The sequence below is a fragment of the Micropterus dolomieu genome, linkage group LG14, assembly GCF_021292245.1.
Source record: "Micropterus dolomieu isolate WLL.071019.BEF.003 ecotype Adirondacks linkage group LG14, ASM2129224v1, whole genome shotgun sequence".
NCBI lineage: Eukaryota > Metazoa > Chordata > Actinopteri > Centrarchiformes > Centrarchidae > Micropterus > Micropterus dolomieu.
Window position 1 is genome coordinate 10,728,543 of NC_060163.1, and position 18,606 is coordinate 10,747,148.

At 39.1% G+C, this 18,606-nt stretch overlaps 2 protein-coding genes and 1 long non-coding RNA gene across 4 annotated transcripts; 1 reads left to right on the forward strand and 2 right to left on the reverse strand.

Annotated features, from left to right (window-relative positions):
* Positions 1-1,825: 1,825 nt before the first annotated feature.
* On the forward strand, positions 1,826-6,814 carry LOC123983292 (mediator of RNA polymerase II transcription subunit 24-like; the record flags this gene model as incomplete). Its single annotated transcript, XM_046069505.1, is given in 9 exon segments — positions 1,826-1,925; positions 2,325-2,500; positions 2,638-2,902; positions 3,732-3,913; positions 4,001-4,094; positions 4,312-4,411; positions 5,328-5,408; positions 5,831-5,979; positions 6,521-6,814. Coding segments are annotated over 9 exon segments (1,264 nt in total), but the record flags the coding sequence as incomplete, so codon positions are not given.
* Positions 5,221-6,345, reverse strand: LOC123983294. Its single transcript, XR_006828167.1, has 2 exons — positions 5,787-6,345; positions 5,221-5,446 (listed from the first exon to the last, which is right to left on the reverse strand). It is a non-coding gene; the product is annotated as an uncharacterized LOC123983294 (long non-coding RNA).
* Positions 6,815-7,261: 447 nt separating the features above from the next.
* Positions 7,262-9,847, reverse strand: LOC123983293. Of its 2 annotated transcripts, none has more exons than XM_046069506.1 (5): positions 9,817-9,847; positions 9,163-9,332; positions 8,076-8,177; positions 7,839-7,979; positions 7,262-7,749 (listed from the first exon to the last, which is right to left on the reverse strand). In XM_046069506.1, the coding sequence occupies exons 1-5, from the start codon at positions 9,830-9,832 to the stop codon at positions 7,558-7,560; spliced, it is 621 nt and encodes a 206-aa protein (XP_045925462.1). In that variant the 5' UTR covers positions 9,833-9,847; the 3' UTR covers positions 7,262-7,557. The 2 variants fall into 2 exon arrangements, with proteins under 2 accessions (XP_045925462.1, XP_045925463.1); XM_046069507.1 differs by lacking the exon at positions 9,817-9,847 and adding an exon at positions 9,680-9,728.
* Positions 9,848-18,606: the final 8,759 nt, after the last annotated feature.

Genomic DNA, 18,606 nt, shown 5'->3' on the forward strand with positions numbered 1-18,606 from the left:
CTGTCCAGAACTCAGCTGCCAGGCTTTTAACCAGAACAAAGAAATATGACCACATTACTCCTATTTTAGCTTCATTACACTGGCTCCCAGTATGTTTTAGAATTGACTTTAAAATTCTATTGATCACTTTTAAAGCTCTTCATGGCCTCTCGCCTTGTTATATTTCTGACCTTTTAGTCCCATACGCACCAGCACGTACCTTGAGATCCTCGGGCAGAGGTCTGTTGTCTGTTCCAGAGTCTCGACTGAAAACTAAAGGGGACAGAGCGTTTGCTGTCAGGGCCCCGAGGCTCTGGAACAGCCTGCCGGAGGAAATCAGGTCGGCTGAGTCAGTGAACTCTTTTAAGTCCCTTCTTAAAACATACTTTTATAGGAGAGCTTTTCCCGATCTTATTTGACTTTATTTTATCCCTTTTATTTTATTGTATTTTACTTATTTTATATTAAATTTTCATGCTCTTATCTTTTTTTTTGTATTATTCTTTACACTTGTTAAAGCACTTTGTAACTTGTTTTTGAAAAGTGCTCTACAAATAAGGATTATTATTATTATTATTATTATTATTATTAATGTATTTTTTATCTTGCATTTATGTTGTGGTTGCATTTAGGGGTCCTGGCCATAACATTTAATATATTTTATATAAAAATCTTTCCCTGTCATGCCATGTGTAACTTTTAGATTGTGGCTTATTGTTTGGATGACCTTGAGTAATGACTAATAGAGCACTTGTTAGGTAATTTAGATACTACACCCCGAACCTCTCTAGTGGGGTTAGAACTCCTGACCTCAATATTTCTAAAAATCCTTTCTACGGTCCTGTTTGGACTCTATAAAGTCCCCTATTTAGCAATTATAGATGATAAACATTTAAGAAATGGTTTAGAACACAATATAATGTAGTAGAAAAATACTGTACATTAATAAAATCTTAAATGTTCTTTGTACAACTATATTATAGTTTTATAAACCTTTTATTAAATGTGTATATAATGCTTATAAGGCAAGCCAAGCTTATTTGTATAGGACATTTTAACTACAAGGCAATTCAAAGTGCTATAGATAAAGCATCAAGACAACATGTAAAAGCAACGTAGACAAAATAAAAAGACATTTAAAGACGTTTATTTAAAAGAGTGAAAATACAGGACAGTAAAATGTACATTGCCATGTAAGATGTTAATGAAAATCCTCAAATTTGATTTAATAAAAAGCAGTGGCAAACAGAAAGGTCTTCAGCCTTTATTTAAAAGAACTGAGAGTTGCAGCGGACCTGCAGTTTTCTGGGAGTTTGTTCCAGATATAGGAGTATAAAAACTGAATGCTGCTTCTCCATGTTTAGTTTTGACTCTGGGGACAGAAAGCAGACCTGTCCCAGATGACCTAAGTGGACTCGATGGTTCATCAACTAGTAGAAGATCAGAATTTTGTTTTGGCCCTCAACCACTGAATGCTTTATAAACCAACAGCTGTATTTTAAAATCAGTTCTTTAACAGAAAGGAAGCTAAATCCTGGAGAGGAAGATCAATCCTGTTGAGACATAAGTCCTCATTTTCTTACACATATAGACTTTACCTTTTGTGCTGCTGCTTTATATTTCATTTTAATTTATTAAACATTTAGTGGGCATCTTTATCACTGCTTGTGGTATTCCTGTTTTGAAACTAGCACAATGTCTGATCAGTTTCTAGACAGATTCTCTACGTATGGTGATGACTTGCAGAGAATTATATTCTTTTTTGTTTTAATTTCAATTATGTTTATGTAATGAAAATGTCGTCTCTAAATATGGTAATTCCTCTGATGTTTAACTGTTGTGACAGTCAGGTGAAATGGCATGAAATCTGCCTCAGCACTCCTGCGGCTATCTTGGAAGTTCTGAATGCATGGGAGAATGGTGTTCTTTCTGTGGAAGCTGTCCAGGTCTGTTCAACTTTAATGTTCTTACCATTTTTTTTTTCTTTGTCTTCCGGTAACTGGAAAATATTGTTGTGACATTTCCTCACTGTCAGTTGCTCATATGATGCTCCGGCAGTAGCGGTAACCTCCCTAACCATTACATATCTAAAAATTTTCTTTTTCCTAGTTTTGTATTGACTCATTACTCAAGTGAGAATGACATATTCTGTGGAAATTGACAAACAACAATGTGCTAAGAAATTGTGACGTCCCAAAGTGACTTCTCATTTTTCCGTTTTCATATCACGCAGTGTGGAAGGATCCAGTTTTACTTAGAATTCCTCCTTTGTCTATATCTGGCATCCTTCTCACCGCATCTTTCCTTCCTCTTTTCTTGCTCTTGTCATTTTTCTCTGAGTGTAGAAAATTACTGACAACATCAAGGGGAAAGTGTGCAGTATGGCCATCTGTGCAGTGGCCTGGCTGGTGGCCCATGTCAGGATGCTGGGGAGGGATGAGAGGGAGAAGCCCCAGACTATGATCCGACAGCTTGTAACCCCATTGTATGGGGAGAACACTCTGCAGTTTTACAATGAACGGTACAAACAGCTGAAAGACACACTGATTTATACTTCACAACCTCAGGCCATGATCAGAACCTTAAAGTATGTTTCATTCAGTCTCCTTCAAGGTCCGCTAATACATGGATTAACAATTATGCTCCCCCCCCCACCAGCGTGATCATTATGAGTTCCATCATGGAGCACATGTGTGCCGACGTCTTCCAACAAACAGCCGCGACCCTGCGCCCCCCAATGGAGGGACAGGAGCCAATCCCCTACCGCAACCTGCTGCCAGCCAAAGACCCCATCCACGTGGCCCTCAGCAAGCAGTTCCAGACAGTGCTGCGCAAAGGCTGGGTGGACAGCCGGGCCCTGCATCTGTTTGAGAGTCTTCTCAACATGGGAGGCGTCTTCTGGTTCACAAAAAACTTGGTCAAGGTAACATGAGGCCTGATAGCTTGAGGAATACTTGCTGAATTGTCTGTTTGTCAACTAATTGCTCTACAACAAGCTTTTATATAAAATTCCACTAAAAGGGGTTTAGATTGAACTCATGAGCAAGCAGAGTTTACGAAAATACTACAGCTGTCAATCTGTGCCAGGGTTTTGCCACATTGTGATGCCTGGAATGGTCTGGAATTTATTTTTTAAATTTTGAGTAAAAGGGGGCCTGCTTCTTAATAGAAGTGGCTAGTTGTGGCTTCATCTCTTATAATACCTTGTTCTTACTGGATTGTTGTCTATGTGGGTAAGACACCATTAACAGACATAGTCTATTCATACTGGTTTATTTTAAAGGTACCCTGTGGAGTTCTGTTGTAAATATATTTGATTATGGTTACATTCAGTGTTTTCCACCTTAACACATTGTGTGTATCCTTTTGGCCTAACAAACGGGATGAATGCATTTCTTCCCTCCATAAAATATTTGCAGCGCTGATTTAATTTTTTTTTTATATATATATGTTTTGTAGCCTGCCTTGTTTAAAGCTATATTTGCTAACTCGCTAGCAGTTTTCTTCCTCAGTGCCTTTTGGCTGTTAATTGACTTTCAGGAATTCCAAATGAACCACAACCATTAAAATACACCAGAGCCTGAAAGAATTTGCATAAAACTCAAACCATTCCACACCATACATCATTTGATTCCTCATCCAGAGAAGGTCGCCACAGCTTTCCTAATACGACTCCACCATTTCCACAGCAGTCAGTCAGAGACAGTCAGATTACTTGATGTCTGTAATTGGAGCACTGTGTCTTTTTTCAGGAGCTGCTGAAGGAGACCCGACAGGAGTGGGCTGATCGGGTGGCAGAGTTACTCTACAGCATCTTCTGCCTGGACACTCAGCAGATCACCCTCACCCTGCTGGGTACCATACTGCCCGACCTCCTCACAGACTCCGCCCACTGGCACAGCCTAGCAGACCCCCCTGGAAAGGCACTGGCCAAGTAAGAGAAGCTTAATTCTTTGATGTTGAGTGCGTTGTTGTTATTTTGGGATCTGATGTTAACTTTACTCTCCTGACAACTCCTCAGGTTGTCTGTGTGGTGTGCGCTCAGCTCTTACTCCTCTCACCACAAAGGCTCGTTCTCAGCTCGTCAACGCAAAAGACAGCGAGAAGATATTGAGGTAAAACAGTCAAACAAGGCCATTTATGTTTCATAAGGGCGGCGTATTATGTTACTCATGAAAATACTCCTGAGAAACAGAAAAGCTGTTGAACCATGTGAATACTGGCATCTAATTCCTTATATTTGATACTCACACTAAAAATAAGTAGGATAGCAATAACTGTTTTAAAGATCTGTAATGCACTGCAGTCTAACGTGTATATTATTGGCTGCAGGACTACAACAGCCTCTTTCCCTTGGATGACACTCAACCTTCTAAACTCATGCGTCTGCTCAGCTCCAATGAGGATGAGCCTGTAGCCCTTTCCAGTCCAGGTCAGTCTATTAATGTCTGGGTTTTAATACACAGTTGAATTATAAGGCCTGTGGCAGTCATTCAGTCAGTCTGAGCTGGGGATTATGCAAATACCAGACTGTTTCCAAATTCAAATGAACTTTCTAAGACCCTGTTACCAGCAAGTTGCTTCTTGTAAGCAATTTAAGCAACAGAAAAGCATAAACTGATCTGTTTAGCGTCTTATCCATGTGCAGGTTTTGACTTGACCACTGCAGTCTAATGTGAGGTTTTTGCTTCCAACAATTCAGTACTGAACAACAGGAGGTTATTGTGTTGTTCAAAATACTCTTTTCATCCAGCTATCAATGTGGACCTCATCATCAGTTTAGGGAATTTTCATATTTTCATTTTTTTCTGCTACGTAAGAAATTCCCAGACAGGGTGTCAAAGATCAGTGTGTTGCATGACTTGGGAAAAATTTACTACTCTGTTGATGCAATTGTGAAACTAAGAAACTAACTAAATGACGAAGAGTTTTTTTCTGGACATTTGAACCTTTCTTACCCTTGGCTATACATTTTCTACATTTAAAAAAAAAAATAGATGTTTGTAGGGCTGAAGCATGGTTATATGTTCAATTTTAACTGATGATTTAGATTTACAGTTGTTTAAAATGATTTTCAAATGAAAAAAATGACTTTGTTGTTGATGTAATGGGAATAACTTTTGTTTTGACAATATGGAAAATAAAGTCAGCCCTTCATCTTTAAAAGAAATGAAAATGTGTCTTAAGAAGGTTATTTTAGGAACAACCGCATATTATGTAAGACTAGAGTGGAAGGAAGCCTTTTAAACTTTCACAACTTTTAATTCAAATTTGCATTTTGAACACTTCATAACTTCCCCTGTTGACATTCTGTTGTCCATGTGTTTCATTCATGTGTTATCTCATAGGAGATCGATCAATGAGCAGTTCCCTCTCTGCCTCCCAGCTCCACACCGTCAACATGAGGGACCCTCTCAATCGAGTCCTGGGTGAGAACTCTGTCCACACTGTCCTGTTTTGCCTGCATCTTGCAGAGACAGATAAACCAACATAAATTTACTCTGTATGCCTCCCTTTAGACCTCCTTTATTATATGTATTGACAAATTACAGAAAAATCTTAACTCAGTAATCCACCTTTTAAGTATGCTTTAGTTGCTCTGAGAATCTTGCAGAAATGACTGTTATTATTGAATGTTGATAATCTATCTGGCGTTCAGTGAGTTAGCATTATCAGCAGTTTTGTTTGCCAGTTGAACCATTTGACAAACGCTCTGAACAAAAAATATATCTTTGAGATTGTAGTTCCTCTAAAATAACAGCAAATCACTTCAGGAAAATGCCATGAACAAATTAACGTGTGATTACTTCAACCATGATGATTCACTCCACCTGTTCTCTTCTCTCCTCAGCCAACCTTTTCCTCCTCATTTCCTCCATCGTGGGCTCCAAGATGGCGGGACCACACACCCAGTTTGTGCAGAGTTTTATGGAGGAGTGCGTCGAGTGCCTGGAGCAGGGGACTCGCGGAAACATCCTGCAGTTCATGCCCTTTACCATGGTGAGTTACGGGCTGGGAGGCAAGGGCCAGACAGGTGGAGATAAGGGAGGAAGGGAGAGGGGCGGCTGTTGCGTCAGACATTATTGGGAAGCGTTTGGAATTTGTTCTTAAACTGAGTACTGCTGGTTGCAAACACATTCTTAAGGACTGAGTGCTTTTGTGAAGAGTGATAAATCTGAGAGAGTGAATCCAAGGATCAAGGGTGTTGCACTTTTGTGGGAGTCTGTAACTATGAGACTGATCACGGTGCCTTCTTGCAGAAGAAAATGAAGTGGTTTTTGATCATGTCACACAAGCACTGTTTGAAGTAGAAGAAAATTCCAAACATAAACAACTGAAGCACCTAAAAAAATAACAAAACAGTAGTTTCCAGTGGTGAAAGAAATGTTTGTTTTTAAGTAGTAGTAATAAAATGAGAGTGCAAAGAACAAAGATGCACTGAAAACCAGATCAAGACTTCCCTCTAAATAACCTTGACCAGACTTCTTTGTAACACACTGTAGCTGAAAAGTAACAGTTGTTTGTCTTTTTGTGCATCCAGGTTTCTGAGCTAGTGAAGCTGCCTGCCCTGGCCAAACCCAAAGTTGTCCTGGCCATCACTGACCTGACTCTGCCGCTAGGGAGGAGAGTAGCTGCCAAAGCCATCTCTGCCTTGTAAACTGGGGGTTTAAACTTACCTCGGGACCATATTAAGGTGAAGGGGACGAAGTATAAACCCAACCAGTGTTTTTATCTTGCACAGATAAAAACATTAATCTTTTTTTGATATATGTTCTTTTTGACATTTAAAGAAATGTGTAAATAACTTTTAAAAATAAAAAACCCATAATGAAGATCCTCTCTTTCTGCTCGACAGATTTACTCACTCAAAGTGAGTTTCGTTTATTGTATGATTGTCATATTATGGTTTGGTTACAATAACATGAGATCCGACCGCTGTCATCACAAACCATGAGTCAGTCGAGGGGTCACATGCTAGCTAGGCTACCACATGACGCTACGTAGCAAGGGACTTTGGACCATCCTTTGAGTGACAAAAGCTCGTGGTCATCTGGCAGTCTCTCACCACTTGCAACACTTCCTCAAGGAAATCTGTCTTGCAGTGTGGTAGAAAGAATTACATAAAAGCCTCTATTTCACTTTTAGTTGCACTTCTCTATTACAGTATTAGCTTCGCTGGAATTTTAGGTATACTGTCATTGATGAGACAGCATGCAGCGGTGTGAACCAGTGCCTGATGTGTCAGTATGCATGGTCATTGACAAAAAGGAACAATTCCCTGTTCAGTAAAGTGTGTTTTCTTTATTGAAAAATAAGCAAATACAAAATGTGCTGTGGTTTTTAAAATATTCATACAAAATTAATTAGTTTCGTTTAAACATTTGACAGAATTTATAAGCAGTCCATCATGACTGAGGGATACAAAAGCTTAGTTATCAAAAATAGATTTCCTAAATAAATAATCCATATTTCAATTCCATAAATAAATATATAAATATAAATAAAATACAAATAATAAATAATCTTATAACAGAAAAATAAATAAATGCCAAAAGCAGTCTACATATGGCACCTATGTCAGCTCTCCGTCTCCCCCTCATTGCTCTGGTCCAGACTCCTGAGGCAGCGGACCACGTCCTGCCCAAAGGACTGGAGCTGCACCAGAGTCAGGTGTGCTGCCACCTGAACCTCATACTCCCCTGGTAGACGTAAGGCCACGGGGGTTGGGGTGGGCTGCACCACAGCCTCTGCTTGGACAATTTTCAGCATCTGCAGGGCACACAAAGCAACATCATAAAGGTGCCAAAAAATAAGGATAACTTGTCAAGAAAAGCTGTGATTTAGAAGTATCCCGCTACCTTATTGATCTGAATGACAAGGTCTTTGATGTCAGCCAGTAGCCCAGTCACTTTGTCTTTGCTTTCCAGGCGAGGAGAGACAGAAGTCAGTAAGGCCCGGTGCAGCTGAAGACCCTCAGCCATACGTTTCAAACTGGTCTCCTGATAGAAAAGAATACCAGCACACTGGTCATGTTGTCTGTTTTTTTTATATTTTTTAATTTCATTTCCAGAATTATTACTCTAGAAGATGCTTACCAAATTGAGGTTTTCTGCTTTGAGTAGAGGAGCAGGGGGGATACCAATGTTGGACGCCATAATCACAAGCTTTGCATTTTCTGCGGAATTGAGTTGCAGGGTCTGGTAGAAATAACATGGAGATGTTATGGATAGATTTCAGCTTGACATGTAACACATTACCTTGATATGTGCTCGTAGGCCTGTTTACTTGCGAAATGCTAAATCCGTGAAACAACAGTGGTAGCAGAAGTACTTCCTTTAGTAGATCTGTTATTTGGGTAGTAATACCACAATGTAAAGATACTCCATTGTAAGTAAAAGCCATGCATTAAAAATCAATTGAAAGTATTATCAGTAAAATGTACTTTAAGTATCAAAAGTAAAAGTACTCTCATTATGCAGCATGGCCACTGTCCGTGTTATGTTATATTATTGGGTTATTACTGATTCATTCAGTTGGACCAGTTGTTGACACTAAAGATGGTTATTTTATTTACTTTTTGTTAGTTTAATCTGGATGGTGCTTAAGATCATTATGTCAGGCTTTGCATGTACTGTCTAACCTGTAAAGTAACTAGTTCATGTTGAATGAAGTACAAGAACCCTTCCTCAAAGTTGTACTTAAGTACAGTACTTGGTGCAAATGATTAAAAAATCAATGCTAGACAAACTTAGTTACTTTCCACCACTGTGCAAACATAAAACCATGTAAAGTCTTGGCAGACCTAATGCTGGAAATTAATCCTCAGACTTTGAGAGCTTGATCCTGGTTACTTTTGGTAGCTCACTGGTTTCATTAAACTCAGATAGTGAATACTGGTCCTGTAATGTATACAAATAGTACTGTAACTACTTACTACTAATAATTCATCACATTTATTGATTTAATTTACAACTTCTCAAATATAACATGCACAGTGATTTCTGCATGATGCTTTACTTCTAAATTCACACATGTTTAGAACACATAGCTCTCCAGCAGGCTCAATCATGCAGAAGCCCTTTTATTGGCTCAGACAGATGCAGATCACCAGCAGGGAAGCTCTGCGTGAAACATAGTTAAAAGGAAACACTGCGCAACCATGGCGCATCTACTGTCTCTCACCTCTGTGTGAATGCAGGATTTGTGCGTGTCGGGAATGGAGAGCAGGATCTTTTGTATTAAGCTGCGGCTCCTCTGTACGATCTCCTGAGACGCCGGATCCTTAAGTGTGTTGTTCTCCGGGAGAGGTGCGCTGCGGGCGAAGGTGGCCATGTAGAAGGGAATGGCGAAAACTACAAGCGGAGAAAAATCTAAATCATCACCGTCGAGGCATCAAAACTATACCCTTTGTAAACACCCAGCACAAAGTGTGTGTGCAACGCAACAGGCAGAACAAAGCCTGGCTCTCTTCAGCAGCTCCTCTGTACTGCAGCACTGGGCATGCCCCCCCCTCCCTTCCCAGGCAAAATAGCTGCATGAGTTGAGAATAGTCACTGTAATGTGAAACCCAAGCTAAAAGTAACCACAACAGCTAAACATGACAGTTCGAGCAGATGTAATGACAGCAGCAGATGTAAACTTAAGACATTTACTCCTTAAACCAGGTCCAGTTGCTTTAAAATTAACTTTGAAATAATACCAGCTAGTCAGTGCAAATAGATAGTCCAATGGTTGATCCTGAATAGTGTGGCTCTCCTTCAGACTCTGCTGTGTCTGGAGATAATCAGCAGAGAACAGGAAGCAGCAGTTTACAAGCATTACTTCACTACTACTCACCAATCAGCATGTTCATGGCCTCTGGTGAGCAAATGCTTTTAAGTATTGACCTAAAGTGAACACTATCCATTACTTATAGCAGTCCTCGGGATTTCCCATTATTTGTAAGTTTAGTCATTTCCATGAATATTTACGCATACAAAGCCTGGCACTATTTTAGCTACTTAAATCCAAGTCTAGAAGTAGTGATGATGATGATGATGACAAATTGAATTTAACACAATATTGGATTTTCTATTAATTCATTTAACAATTTGGGTCTCAAAATAATAGTTCACTTTATTTTTGTATGAATGTTTCAAATAATGATCCATGAATGAATGAACAACAAACAAATTACTTAACATAGCATGAAATAAAACAAAATAGTAAAACAAACTATTAGAATTAATGAAAAAGAAGAGGGAAGCAGGTTAAATGAAAATAAATACCAGAAGGACAACAACAAAAAAAAAAGAAAGAAAAGGGTGAAAACTTTTTTTTCAGTGTAAGCCTCCAAAGTAACACAATTCATTACTTTCATTTTGGGAACTGGAATTCCTTTATTGCTGATTTTTGTATTGATGTAACACAGCTTGTAAGACTAGCCAGTTGCATAAAACTATCAAAGTCATATATGAAGAGACCTAGAGGAAACAGGCATTTCCTCTGACAGCAGTTTGGGGGAAATGGAAATTGAAAGTGCTTGAACGCTTAAATCACAATGTCCTCTTAAATTCTTTGTTTTATCTTTGGATGACATCTGTGGTCTGAGTGGTTTTGGATCATCATGATTCGTCCGTGGAGAATGACTTGTAGCTTATGCCTTGCCTTTAGTCAACTGGAAAACTTGACATCTTAAAACTACACATGTAAGACAGAAATGTTTGTTATAATTGATTAGATAGAGTGCAAATGACTGAAGTACACAACTGTATTGCCCTGGCTTTAAAGAAACAACAGCCCACTAACAAACTTAAAAAAATATTATGACATTTTGAATAATAGTGAGCTCACAAGATTTACAGGAAGTGGTGGACAGTAACTAAGTACATTTACTCGAGTACTGTAATTAAGTACAAATATGAGGTCCATGTACTTTACTATCTACTTCTCCACAACATCTCAGAGGAAAATACTGTAGTTTTTAATTCACTACATTTATATAATTGCTTTAGTAGTTACTTTACAAATAAAGCTTTTTAAAGGGTTTATAAAATATGTCATGTTATAAATTAACTACCCAACTGTTTATACAAGTACAGCCAAAGCAGTTTGTCAAATGTCATCAACTATCTTGATTGTTTAAGTCATTTTTCATGCAATAACATTTGATGATTACAGCTTCACAAATTTGAAGATGTGCTGGACTGTTGGTTGGACAAAACAAAGTGTTATAAAGGTGTCACTTTGGGCTCTGGGTAATTGTGGTGGCAATTCCTCACTATTTTCAGGATTTTTACAAACAATTAATCGATTAATGGAGAAAATAATCAGCTGATCTATCCATAATGAAAATCATTATTAGTTGCAGTCCAATAAAAAATAGTTTCAAATGAGCTCCAGCTTGACCAACTCCAACAGAAAAATCCTGCTTTTACATGAAGTGATAATAAGTAATAATAATCTGATATAATATATACTAGTATAACTGTCACAGGGGAGGTATTTCTGCATTCAGTACTTTTACTTTTAACACTTTAAGTACATTGCATACTTTACTTGATGTAACTTTTTCAATGCAGAACTTTTACCTGTAACAGAGTACTTCAGGAGTACTTCTATACAGTCCTCAGGCTGTATGAGAGTGCCATCTGGTGGAATTGTTTGTTGTAAATTTCAATTTTCTATTGATTAGTAGATAGCCCCCCCCCCCCCCCCCCCCCCCCCACAAAATACACCTCCGCTGTGTGCTTACTCTGTAAATGTATTTTCATTAACAAATCTCAGTCCCTAAGGTGAACATCAGTTGCTTGGAAGATTTTAAAAACAGTGGTATAACGCAAATCTGTTTGATACAAATGGGATTTCAGTTGTTCCTTGCCTTAAAGGGATACTTCAATATTATGAGAAATACTCTTATTTATTTACTTGCTGAGAGTTAGATGAGAATCAATGCTACTCTCATGTCTGTATGATGAATATTAAGCTACCACAAGGAGAGGAATAGCTTACCTTAGCGCAAAGCAGGGGGAAACAACTAGCCTCAGTCTTCCCAAAGGTAAACACCTGTAAAGCACACAATCTGTACAAAAAAATTTAATTTGTAGCTGTGAGGTTTTCAGGCAAACAGCTGAGACTCCAGGAAGTCATTGCCCCTGGCCAAGAAACATAAAACCACAATTTTATGTTTTTACACTTCGGTTTTTGGACAGATTTAACAAAGATAAAACATGTAAATTGGAGGTTTAGAGGTAGGCTTACATCTTTTACATTTCATAATCATTTTACATCTCATAAGTTATCCGTTAAATCCAGACTCAAACCATTTTGGTGAGAGTTATGTAATCACCTCATAGGTCAATCTTGTGCCTCCATTGTAGCAGATTGGTTTGCTTCATGCTCTGACACGGGGCCCCTTGATCAGTCAGTGTAGATATGCTACATCTAGCCATGGTTGATAGGCTGTGAAGTGAAGCTGTCAAATTGGATCCCTGAAATCTACACTGGTCTGATCTCCAATCAATCCTGCCCATGAAAGGAGGGCATTATTCACTGCTGAGGCCCAGCTCTATGGCCCCGTAAATGACCCAGTTGGAAACGCAGTTTGGTTGTAGGGGTAGAACAATGTGCTAGATTGCCTTTGGCTTGGCAGGGAAAGGCTGCACAAGCATGGCCTGCCTTTGTAACCCTTGAATGCATGCACTCTGATGCTCTATTTCATCCATAACACAGTCACCTTTGTATCTTGCTTACGTTATCATTCCAACAAATAGAAAGTGCAGGATTTCCAATATATTTATTATGCTGTGTGTGTAGTCCATGAAAGCCTTGATGTATTAATAGTAATTTAAAATAACATTCTACATGGGATGAACAATGCTTGGCTCATAAACGGGCATGTAAAAGATGGACCCACAGGTCAATCTGAAGGGATTGAAGAGTTCAAAATGAGTTCGAAGATGGCAGGCAAGGAGAACATCCACAATTGAAAACAGAAGGGGGGTTTATTACATTACATACATTTACATTCACCTCTTAAATCTCTCATTTTTGTAACATACAGTGTCTTTTTCATGTTAGATTTCCCAGGCCAATAAAGGATCTGGGTTTAGAGAGCGCAAAGATGATCATTAAATGTATTTAGGGTTAATGCTGTGTCCTGGGACCACTTTTATTTAGTGTGCATTAACTCAGTTTAACATTACTAGTGTTACTAGTGTTCATACAGAACATCAAGCCTGTGAAGGTTAGGTCTCTTTTGAAACCTTCATTACTGATTGTGTCATGTGATTTCACATGCACTGAGAGTTAAGCTGAGCTGTTCTGTCTCTAGTGAAAGGATAAAAGGATTGCAAAATGTGTTTTACATGGAATGTGGGCACAGTCGGAAGGATATGTGTTGAAACTGTGCAAATTGAAATCTGGTTTTCTTCAGAGTAATGAGGTTTGGACAGGAATGGACATTGCTCAGGAAGACTTCACAGCAAACATGACATGACTTGTATTTACTTTAAAGACTCTGACTCAGATACAAGACATCTGCATCAGCCAAATTTGACATCTTACATGCGTTATCATATGAAGGAGATTAACACAGGCTGAAACATTAAATGAGAAATCATCCATGTATACTTTGTGTCCCTGGTTTCACAAAATATATTCAATCCCTGAGAGGATATCTAGACTGAGAATATTTTGACATTAAATTTATGTCTTAGTACGAGGTTACATCTCTGAATGTAGATTTTTAAACATACATATCCACGTACTTTGCAATAGTTATTCATACAATTGCCATGTTGTGTATAATGTTCATTAAACCCATCACTACTCACACTATTTCACCTCCTGTGCTTTAGATGTATAGTATATCAATCTGTAGTACAATTGTGATATCCATTCACTGTCTAATAGCTGTAACCACTTGTATATTGGTGTATGACATTTCAACATTACATTTTGACATTATGTTATACCGGAGGTATGATACATAATGTATAGTAAGTGCAATATATGGGGATTAATAATGAGATCCCGCATTTCTGCTCATTCTTTACACTCTATGAAAATACTGTTATGTGAATTAGTAGGCTCAATCAAGGCTGTATTAACATTACCAACCCGTTAAAGCAAGCAACTTCCCTGCACCACAAGACCATCAGGGGTCCGAAGGCCCCTGGGTGCTCACGTGGCAAAAAAGTCCCCAAGTAATTGAGTAAAAGCACCAGCAACCTAATTGTAATTTACTTTGTTGGTATAACTTGATTATTTGCATTTTTGTTGAACAACTGAAATGAAATAAAAAAGTTATGTGGAAAGGTGCCCTTAGATCATTCCTGCATTTTTACCTAAGTTTGAGACCCTTTTCATAGACTTACAGCAAACCTGAGGCAGGTAGTGCTCTGGTTGAATTCTGGGATTCCAGGCAACAGAGGCCCACAGCTAATTTTGTCCCCAGGGCCCAATTGTGGCTTAATCCAGCCCTTCAGTGAACAAATGTCTGTATTATAAAACACGACTGTTGCTATGATGTTGCAGCTATGACTGTGGTTTTGGTTTTGTTTGCTTCTAGGTTGTACTGGGTTTTTTTTTTTGCTGATGTACATTTTTTCACATACAAAAGCAAATCTGACTAATAAATGCTAATCTTAATGTGAAAACACTGAGATAAAGGCATTTATTTTCCTCACACTTACACACTTTCCAAGACAGGGGGTGCTGTGTAACACAAAATAAAGCTGGGACCTCAAAACAGTGTTTTCTCTTCATGCAGGTCTAGTCATCTGTCTTTCGTCTCTAGATCACCACCTCAGAATACTGATGCTCACCCAAAGGGTGTCGTTGTCACTCTCTCTCTCTTTGCATCTTTGGTGCCACTTACCGTTTTTTTGGCTAAAAGAGGAAATCAGGAGCCCACACAGACCCTCACTGGGAGACACAATGTGATCTCGGAGGCTGGAAACATTTTCACCTGCAACCCAATCCCAAACAGGGCCGTGCTCTGTGGGATTGGATGCGTCACCTTATCCCCCACTTTGTGTCCCATTACCCAGCAGTTGTAATGCTCACACCAGTGTAACGTGTCTAAGGTAGCAGGTGGGGCAAGCTGAGCTGGCCTGCAATTTAAATTAACCTCAGCGAAATTTATGTGTGCTGGGGAACAGAGGTGTTACATTACAAGTACCCTCACTCTCGCCATGCACACACACCTGTCGTACATACAAGTGAACAAAAGAATATGCGCACTCACATACATTAGCTGGAAGAAATACAGAGTCCCGCGTCTGTTACTAGTTTTATGTTTATCACCTGTAGTGGTGAGCCTCCCGTAACAGTGGCTGATTTCAAAGCCACCGTGAGAGACTGTTATCAGAGGGAAGAGTGAAGGAGGGAGCTGTGTGTGTGGCAGGAAATGTCAGAGAGAAGCTTACCATCTATTTTTCAGTACTGTTGAACCTCCTGCTCGTCATGGGAGGCTGTACCTAGGTTTCCTTCAGATTAACTCTGTCAAGATCAATATCATTGTTTTCTGTAAAACAAACTCAGCCAGTTAATAGAAACTATGGGGCATGGACACTGTTAAGCAAGTTGGGATAAGAAAAAGAAGAAAGGAAGAAAACATGTCTAGTACAGACAACCACTTCTGAATTTGTACTTTTAGAAAGAGGAAAATAGAAAGAAGATAGAGGAAATAAATCAATGTGGTTTAAAGCTGAACACTTCTGTTCTTACACTTTCCTTCTTGTTTTCTTAAAGAAATAGTTCAACATTTTGGGAAATTTTATGAAGACTGATAGCACTCATGTTTGTATGCGAAATAAGCTACAGCAAGCTACTGATTAGCTTAGTTTAGCTTAATGACTGGAAATAGGGAGAAGCAGACAGCCTGGCTCTATTAAAAGGTAGCAAAATCTACCTACCAGCACAGCTAAAGCTCACTAATTAATTACTAATTAATGTCTAGTAATTACTTAATCTAGGGATGGATTGAACAAACGATATATGACGTGTTAGTGAGCTTTAGAGGTGCTGGTAGTTGGGTTCTCTTAACTTTGGACAGAGCCAGGCTAGTGGTTTTTCTTTATTCCAATCCTTATGCTAAGATAAACTAACCAGCTGCTGGCTGTAGCTACATATATTGTTCCTGAGAGTGGTGTTAATCATTTCATTTAACTCTGCATGAAAGCGAATAAGCTTATTTCCATTGAGTGCTGCCTTTGAGAAAGAGTCAGTTTGAGGATGAGGTGGAACTGACTTTGGCTGCTATTGTGAGTGCTCCGGACGCTCACTGAGCAGCCCAAGGGCATTTGGAAAGTGCTTTACCCAAGCAAGGGTAAGCCAGGCAGCAGAGAAGGGGGCAGCTAATCTCCTGTGGCAGTCTCCGTCAATTTCTCCTCAAGAACTGGGTCATACAAGATGATGGGTGCATTCCCAGACTTTCTGCTCATGTGTTTTTATAGCCATCATAAATCATTTATTGGTCTTGTTCTGCTCTAGAGGCATTTGTGTGTCTGACACAGGGAAATCCTTGTTGACAAACCATTTCCCACACCTTAAACATCAAATTTCATTATTCAGAATTGCACTGCGCTTCCTTGCTCTGGAAAAGACAAGATCGTATCATAGAGCACAGTCTGATGTGGACCAAAGGATGTCTCCACTCACACACATTTCCCTTTTTGTGGCCTCAGCTTGTATTAACAATTTCACCAGAGGAGACACAAATGCATCTTCCTCTTCTGGTGAAATAGGAGATTCACATTCCTGGAATCTATTTCAAATGGACCAGCAGGTCATGGTCCCATAAATGTTATTTGGAAAACCCATGAGAGTGACCGCATCAGACAATATGGCTCCCAGAGGCACCCTGTGTGCTCATTAAGGGCATGAGAGAGAATGAAAAAGAGCACAGAGGAAGAAGGTCCATCTAGATAACCAGGTATGATCATGAAGGACTCCTCTGTGTTCCCTTAATTACACTGGGTGAAGAGGTGAGGTGTTTGCTGAAGGGCTTTTCCTACCACAATATGAAAAGCTTGTCCCCGTTTCAATTATACGTCTCTCTCCCTCTCGCTTTCTATTTCATGACAGCTGAACTGCAGTAACCTCTAATTATCTGCTTCTCATATCAACCTTTTCTAACAATTCGACGATATTGCATACAGGGTTACTGGCTTGTGACTTAAGATACAGCCGGAATTTTCTTCAGTTGAACAAAGATAAAACTGAAGTTATTGTTTTTGGAGCCAGGGAGGAACGATTGAAAGTCAGTGCTCGACTTCAATCTGTAATGTTAAGAACCACAAATCAAGCCAGAAATCTTGGTATAGTCATGGACTCAGACCTGAATTTGAGGAGCGACATTAAGACAATTACAAAGTCAGCATACTATCACCTGAAGAATATATTACGGATCAAAGGACTTATGTCTCAGCAAGACCTGGAAAAACTTATCCATGCATTTATCTTCAGTCGACTCGACTACTGTAAGAAATCCATCAGACAGCTGCAGCTGATTCAGAACGCTGCTGCTCGAGTCCTCACTAAGACCAAAAAGATGGATCACATCACTCCAGTTCTGAGGTCTTTACATTGGCTTCAAATCCTGCTGTTAGTTTATAAAGCACTAAATGGTTTAGGGCCAAAATACATTTCTTATCTTCTGCTTCGTTACGAACCATCCAGACTTCTCAGGTCTCCTGGGGCAGGTCTGCTTTCTGTCCCCAGAGTCAAATCTAAACAAGCAGCGTTCAGTTATTATGCTCCGTATATCTGGAACAAACTCCCAGATAACTGCAGGTCTGCTGAAACAGTTCTTTTAAATTAAGACTGAAGACTTCCTTTTTACCATTGCTTTTAATTAAATATTTTTACACTGCACTGTAACTTTTATTATTTTTTAATGTGTATTTTTTCAATTTCCCTATGTTGCTTTTAAACGTTTTTTTTTTTTTATATTTCCCTGCTTTTATGTTTTATGTTTTATGTAAAGCACTTTGAATTACCTTGTTGTTGAAATGTGCTATACAAATAAACTTCCCTTGCCTTGCCTTGCCTTAAGATTAGCATGTCGACATTCACATATTATGCTGAGGAGTAATTCCAGAGCTGTGTTTCTGTTACCATGAAGGCACTAAATGCCCTGACTATGTAAAATTTGCTTCTATAAGGTAGCTAACAGGACTCAAATCTTCCATCACACCTGGGAGACAATCAGTTTTGGTTTGTTCCCTCTTCATAAACCTAGAACATCCCACATCCCTGGAATTTGATAAATAGACTTTAACTTTCAATGAGCTGACATGGAGAAACATATCAGGAAATTGGCAAATTAAAATATAAGTATGTGCCTCTTTATGAGCAGTGTAGAGTACTGTGTGCTGTATAGATCATATAGGGATCCCACTGGTTATTGGTTTGAGCTAGCAGGGGTTTCCCATCAAATGCTGTTAACATACAGAAGCAGCTTGGAGGTTTGCTGTTCTCATCAGTATGGAGCTCTGGTACAGTAGCTTCTATCAAAAACATCACAGAATAACTGATGAGTACTTCATCACACAGCAATCTGATTCATCAGCGTAGTGAGCTGAATATGCATTTGCTAAACACCGATTCAGATTCTAGATGCTGTATTTTTTCATGTTTTGC